The sequence below is a fragment of the Rutidosis leptorrhynchoides genome, chromosome 2, assembly GCF_046630445.1.
Source record: "Rutidosis leptorrhynchoides isolate AG116_Rl617_1_P2 chromosome 2, CSIRO_AGI_Rlap_v1, whole genome shotgun sequence".
Classification (NCBI taxonomy): domain Eukaryota; kingdom Viridiplantae; phylum Streptophyta; class Magnoliopsida; order Asterales; family Asteraceae; genus Rutidosis; species Rutidosis leptorrhynchoides.
Genome location: NC_092334.1, coordinates 242,877,433 through 242,885,457, shown reverse-complemented (window position 1 = coordinate 242,885,457; position 8,025 = coordinate 242,877,433). Strand labels below are relative to the sequence as shown.

Genomic DNA, 8,025 nt, shown 5'->3' with positions numbered 1-8,025 from the left:
TTTAGAAGAATTGAAGCAGCAATTAATTGCATTTCCTTCATTGTTTTATACTAATCTGTCTGATGCCCCATTAGTTGTGACGACCGGGAAATTTTCGACCAAATTTAAACTTAATCTGTAAATGAATTCGACACGATAAGCAAAGTCTGTTAGGTTGAGTCTCAAAATTTTGAACTGTTTCATATATATACAATTGACCTTCGACCATTCTCGACGATTCACGAACAATTATTTGTAAATAAATATGTGCACACATATATATAAATAAATATAAATATATATATATTATATAGATATGAAATTTGATATATGTAATTTGTTATATTAATATTATTACTAGTATTATCATTAGATAATATTATTACCATTATCATTAAAAGTCATTATTAAAATTATAATTTATCATTTTTATTATTAATATAAAAATAAAACAATTATCATTAATAATATTATTATTAACATTATTATTAATAATTATTATCATTGTTATCAATATTATTATTATTATTTTTTTATAACTAATATATTTATATTTATTAATCAGTAATAGTAATAATTCAGATAATTACGCGAATTCTGTTTTCAGTCATGATCAACTTTTTATATTTTATATTTCCTATCTTTTGGTTATGGTCTGTGAGAGTTAAAGTGTTGGCAGATGATTAAAAACTCTGCTAGACTATTGATTTCACTTTGTCTCACTATTTAATTATTGAATTTATGAATTACTTTTTGATAACTGTATTTGTTTCATCCATCTCTCTATGTCTCCATTTTCATCATAAATATATATCTATATTACATAACTCATATGTACATGAATATACACTCCACTCTCACTTCATTTCCATCACCGCCACCCACCACCAGAGCATCACTCAATATCTTAAAACGGTAGCACATACCACCTTTGTGTGTATATATATATATATATATATATATATATATATATATATATATATATATATTGTTTTGTCGATGCTAAATCACCACCATAACCCATCAACGGAACCACCATCTGCCACCACATTTCTCTTTTATTCTCAATCGCGAAACCTTCTAACCATTCGGTAACCATCACCAAGAACACCTACACCACCCTTGTAAACACCATGACATCACTACGTTTCTTTTCTTTGTGTTTCTGTCAAACTGTAGCAAACCATCTGAAGCACAACCCATTAATTACCACTAACCAAAACCTTGTACAAATCAATGAAGATCATGAACTAATGAAACCATCGTTAGCCAACTGATTTCACTTCTATCTCATTCGAACCACAACAAACCAAAACCCACTTGAGATGCTACTGTTCCTACGATTTTATTGTTATCTATTTGTAGCCATCAACTTAGGCTTCAACTATTACTGCTACACTATTTTTTTTTTCTGTGTCTATTAACTTAAAACCACCAATTTTTCCCACCTACTAATCTGTTCATGTTAAACCCATCAAACCATGACGGACCTGTAACCCAATTAAGTGAAACCATCTATTAAACACTCTATCCTTCCTACTTCTATTTTCTCTTGGTCGATTCACAACCATCACACCCACACCATTAAAACCACCTGCATACTCGTGATTTTTTTTCCACCACTGTATAGCTCCTCCTTCTTTCTGTTTTTCGAACCCTATTACACCTGCAAGACTGTTATCTCTTTTGTTTATTACATTATTGATAACAATGGTGGTGATGTGAAAAGCTTCGATGGTGATGGCGATATAATTCATGATGATAACAATCAAACAACTGCTCTAGCGATGGCCTTTGTGTCTGTTTAGTTTCAGACCACAACCCGTCCTACAACAGCGTTTATTATGTTGTGTTCGACTATTACTGTTGCACTATAGATCTTCTACAGCTGCTACGTGTTATTCTTTTTTTCTTTTTCTTCTGTTTTCGAACCAAATGAAAGGTTAAAGAATGAGAGATGATGATTATGATGGATGAGTGATAGTGAAAGATGAGCTGTAAAGAATAAAGTAGTACATGATCATCTATTTATTTATACAAAATAAAACATACTTGATATTATTAAAAGTATAATTTGAGGATAGAGATGAGTTTAGCAGCTTATGTTTTCGGTACAATTCCATACCATACACTGGACCGTAATTTTAGTTTAGTTAATTGGGCTGTGAGATTGTAGTTGGGCCATTTATAATTAAAGTGGTGGCAATATGGACATGTTGTTAATGGGCCACCAGGAATCCACCACCGATTGTTGTTGCTGCTATATACCTTTACTGATTGAAGCACTATTCAATTTTCCGAAGATATCAATTGCTGCAGCTGTAAATTTCTGTTCCTTTTTGCTTTGGACGAATACATAAATTTAGGATAATGATGATAAAAGATGAGAGTGAATAGGATATTGTGAAGATGTTAATGTGATCGAATATAACAATGACGATGAGGACATGGCATGATAAAATGATGATATCGAATTATTATGAGTAGAAGATGATTAGAATGAAGATACAATTAAGATTAATATATTGATTATAAATAAGGTTATGATTAATTTGGTCTTGATCGTTTGGTTTGTTGAAGAAGAAAGGGAAACAGACAATGAGAGGTTAAATACATTTAGAAATCCATTATATCAGATAAACAGATGACAGATCAATGGTTAGGGTCGTGTCGGGTTAGCGATAGGTCTTGGGTTCGAGCCTTGGTAGAGGGGATTATTTTTTTTGGAGCTTTTCTTGTGAGGTAGTATTACTACTACTCTTATAATTATGATTTCATTATTATTATTATTATTGATATAATTGTTATTATTATTTATTACTAATTGTTATTAAGTCATTATTATCATTACCAATGTTAGTAATAAGATTATTAGGATAATTATTATTATTATTATTACTATCATCCTTATTATTATTATTATGATTATTATTATTATTAAGTAGTAAGTATTATTATCTTTATTACCATTGTTATTATTATTATAAGTATTATTATTATTAATAACATTATTATTATCATTATTAGTGTTGTTATTATAAAAAAATTATTATTATTACAACTATATTATTATTATTATTATCATCATTAGTACTAGCACCATTATTATCATCATAAGAACTATTATTATTATTATTATAAAAGAAAACAACTTTTTATTTATTATTATCAATATTATTCTATCATATAAATATTAGTTACATAAAAATATATTTAATACATATAACATAACTATATTAAAAATTTTACAAATAAATAATAATTATTAATTAACAAGATAGAAAATGAAAATAATAAGTATATTAATAAAATTAATTTATAAACTTGTTTGATTTACATTATATGTGTTAATATATATAATTGATATAGGTTCGTGAATCCGAGGCCAACCCTACACTTGTTCAGTGCCGTCGTATGAATATTTTTACTACAAAATATTGTATTGTGAGTTTCATTTTCCCTTTTTACTCTTTACGTTTTTGAGCTGAGAATATATGCAAATGCTTTATTAACTGTTTTACAATATTTATATGCGTGAGTTTCATTTGCCCTTTTTACTCTTTACATTTTTGGGCTGAGAATACATACAAATGCTTTATTAACTATTTTACAATATTTATATGCGTGAGTTTCATTTGCTCCCTTTTTAAATGCTTTTGCAATATATATTTTTGGGACTGAGAATACATGCGCTGTTTTATAAATGCTTTATGAAATAGACACAAGTGATCGAAACTACATTCTATGGTTGAATTATCAAACCGTATATGCCCCTTTTTAGCTTGGTAGCCTAAGAATTGGTGTTTATGATAATTTCCACCAATTGACGCGAATCCTAAAGATAGATCTATGGGCACTAACAAGCCCCAGTCAGAGAATTTGAACTGCTTTAGTACTTCGATTTATCATGTCTGATGTGAGTCCCAGAATGATGGGGATATTCTATACGCATCCTGTTAAGGTCGGTTACCAGGTGTTCACCATATGAATGAATTTTAATTCACGAGTTACGCATGTCAATATATGAAATCTTGTGGTCTATTAAAATGATGGAAATGAATGATTATGATAAATTAATGAACTCACCAACCTTTTGGTTGACACTTTAAAGCATGTTTATTCTCAGGTATGAAAGAAATCTTCCGCTGTGCATTTGCTTATTTTAGAGACATTACTTGGAGTCATTCATGGCATATTTCGAAAGACGTTGCATTCGAGTCGTTGATTTCATCAAGATTATTATTAAGTCAATTATAGTTGAAAGTATTATGAAATGGTATGCATGTTGTCAACTTTCGATGTAAAGAAAGTTTGTCTTTTAAAAACGAATGCAACGTTTGTAAAATGTATCATATAGAGGTCAAATACCTCGCGATGTAATCAACTATTGTGAATCATTAATAATGTATATGAACGGGTCCTTTCATTAGTAATTGAAGCCAGAATTGTAAATTGCATTGTTAGGGGAATTTATACCGACACTGGAGCAGGAACAGATATCATGTATGAACACTGTTTCGTACAATTGCCAGAGCGAGTGAAAGAAACAATGAAAGATACACTTGTTCCATTGGAAAGTTTTTCTAATGAACCATCGTGGTCTGAAGGAAGCGTAAATTTGGAAGTAGCATTGGGAAAGGCACCATACAAAAGAACATGTCACATAGAATTTCTTGTAGTCAAAGCAAATTCGCAATACAATGTTATTTTAGGACGGTCTGCAATGATGAATTTTGGAGCTATAAAATCAACGGTACACGACATGATGAAATTCCCTACATAGGTTGGAATAGCAACTTTATACACAGAACAAATAAGATCTATTGAGTGTTCTCAAATAAGTCGAACAACTGTTAAACCAATAATACATAGTGATGGATCTATATCTCTAAATCCAGTATTTTCACAACAAAAAATCATGGTTAGAAGCACTTTAACAAAGGAATTCAAGGAAAAACTTTATAATATTTTAGCAGCAAATTTGGATGTATTTGCATGGCAAGTCTCTGATATGACTGGGGTACCAAGAAATATAGCTGCGCATAAGCTAAATGTAAACCCAAATATTTCACCAGTTTGTCAAAAGAGAAGAGGCATGACCCTAGAACGAAGAAAATTTCTCAGAGATGAAGTCAGAAATTTAGTGGCTGCAAAAACCGTGCGAGAATTTAAATACCAAACATGGGTAGCAATCTAATAATGGTAAAGAAACCAGATGATACTCGGAGAATGTGCGTGAACTTCACAAATATGAATAAATCTTGTCCAAAAGACAACTATCCTCTACCAGAGATAGATTAGAAGGTCGAATCTTTGGCTAGATTCCGTTATTAGTGTTTCTTGGATGCTTACAGAGGATACCACCAGATTTAATGGCGCCAACAGATGAAGACAAAACAACCTTTCACACAACGGATGGAATCTTCTGTTATACAAAGATGCCTTTTGCTCTAAAAAATGCTTGAGCTACCTATCAGTGTGTTATTGATATGGCATTTAGAGAACAAATTTGCAGAAATGTAGAAGCTTACGTGGATGACATAGTAGTCAAAACTAATACAGAGGAACGGATGACAAGAAATATTTTGGATACTTTTGATTTACTACAAAAAATCAATATGAAGCTAAATCAAAAGAAATGTACTTTTAGTGTTGGAAGGATAGTTTTTTGGCCATTTAGTCACTGAAAGCGGGATAAAAGCGAATCCGAAAAACATTCAAGCAATTGAAGAGATGACTTCACCAAAAACAAAAAAGGATGTACAAAGTTTAAACGGAAGGCTTGTAGCATTAACTAGGTTTTTGTCAAAAGCAGCAGAAAGATCATTACCATTTATGAAAATGTTGAAAGGGTGTTTGAATAAAAATGATTTTGTGTGGAAGACGGAGGCCGAGGAAGCTTTTCAGGACATTAAGAAGTTGTTAAAAAAGTTTCCAACTTTGTTTGCTCAAATTGCAGGAGAAACACTAATACTTTATATGGAAGTATCAAACAAGGCTATAAGTTCTGTTTTAATCGCAAAATGAAATGGTACTCAAATGCCCATATATTTTGTTAGTAAAGTTTTTCAGCAAAGTGAAGTGAATTACCCACCAATTGAAAAGTTATTGTATGCTTTAAAGCACACCGCTAGACGGTTGATAAGATATTTTCTAGGGCATCCAATTTTGGTTCTAACAATCAACCAATTAAACAAATATTGAAACATCCAAAATCATCAGGGTGATTAGCAAAGTGGGTAATAGAATTGGGAGAATATGTGATTAACCTTTCCCCAAGAAATGCAATAAAAGGACAAATTTTGGCAGATTTTCTTTTAGAAACGAGTGAAAGGATTGAGCAATTTAAGAAGCCTGAATGAGATGCTCAGTTATGGGAGTTATACATAGATGGTGCATCCAGTGAAGAAGGAGTGAGATTAGGGTTAGTTCTTACCATTCCAGATGAAGAATAACATACATATGCACTCAAATTTTGTTTCTACGCATCCAACAATGAAGCAGAATATGAAGCATTAATATCAGGCACGAACATAAAGCAGAGATGGGGATAAAACATTTGTGTGCTTATGTTGATTCACAGATTAAAACACAGCAGGTAAATGGAGCATTTGAGGCAAAGGATATATCCATGAAAAAATGTTTACAGTTAGTTGAAAATTTTCAAAAAAATTTGAAAGTCTGGAGGTTGTGCAAATATTAAGAAACAAGAATAAGGAAGCGGATGTATTGAGAAAGATAGCAACATTGACATTTGATCACTTGCACAAGAAGGTTTTAGTGGAGGTTTTATAAGAAAATTCAGTAGATGAGAAAGTCATAATTGCAATAATAGAAGAAGAAGGATCCTGTTGGATGACATCGTATGTTAAGTACTTGCAATACGGAGCACTGCCAGCGGATTCTATAGAAGCAAGACGGATAAAAGTAAATGCTACGTTGTACGTTCTGGATAATGGAGTACTTTACAGAAGGTCATTTAACAGTCCAAATTTGAGATGCCTAGGACCACGACAAGCAGCAAATGTATTAAGCGAAATGCATGAAGGATTGTGTGCACAACATTCTGCTTACTGGACTATTGTGGCACGGATTATGAGACAAGGATACTACTGGCAAACAGTTTACAGAGACACGACAGAGATAATTAAAACATGTGATGCATGCCAAAGGCATGGTACCGTTCAAAGTCTACTGAAGTATGATCTTATTTTAGTTTTTTCTGCATGGCCATTCTGTAAATGGGCCATTGATATAGTGGGACCGACCATTCCTAAGAGGTATATGAAATGCAAATTTTTGGTGGTAGCAATTGATTTTTTCACCAAGTGGATGGAAGCGAAAGTATTAGAACGCATCACGGGGGAGAATATGAAAAAATATGTTTGGAATGATATTTTGTGTAGATATGGTTTGACAAATTAAATTGAAAGTGATAATAGGAATCAATTTGCTGTGAATCCATTTAAAAGATGGTGTGAAGAGCTAAGCATAAAACAAACATTCACTTCTGTAGCTCACCTACAGGCAAATGGCCAAGTCGAAGTAACAAATGAAGAAATTGTAACTGGAATAAAAGCTAGACTGGGTTTAAGTCAAACAAAATGGGTTAGTGAAGTTCCATATGTTTCGTGGACTCACCGCGCAATGCCAAAATGGTACCGTTCTGCCTAGTGTATGGAACTGAAGCAGTAATACCCGCAGAAATTCAAGTACCCACGCACAGAATATTAGCATTTGATTTTGAGAAAAACTCATCCGTTTTGCATGAGAATTTAAACTTGTTAGAGGAGCGGCGTATTATGGCCGTAATCCGGCAAGCAGATAATAAGCAACGCATCGCAAAGTATTATAATAAAAGAGTAAAGTATGTGCAATTTGAAGAAGGATATCTGGTACTAAGAGACAATGAAGCAAGTCGGCAATAAAAATAAAGAAAACTAGGACCACGTTGGGAAGGACCTTACAAGATCATAAAAGTATAAAAAAATGGTTCCTATACGCTTGGAGCGCATTTCGGTGATGAAATGCAGAGAACATGGAATG

At 32.1% G+C, this 8,025-nt stretch overlaps 1 protein-coding gene across 1 annotated transcript; it reads left to right on the top strand.

The window, feature by feature from the left end:
• Positions 1 to 6,834: 6,834 nt before the first annotated feature.
• LOC139888620 (uncharacterized) lies at positions 6,835 to 7,653 on the top strand. Its single transcript, XM_071871618.1, has 2 exons — positions 6,835 to 7,259; positions 7,422 to 7,653. The coding sequence occupies exons 1-2, from the start codon at positions 6,835 to 6,837 to the stop codon at positions 7,651 to 7,653; spliced, it is 657 nt and encodes a 218-aa protein (XP_071727719.1).
• The last annotated feature ends 372 nt before the right edge of the window (positions 7,654 to 8,025 follow it).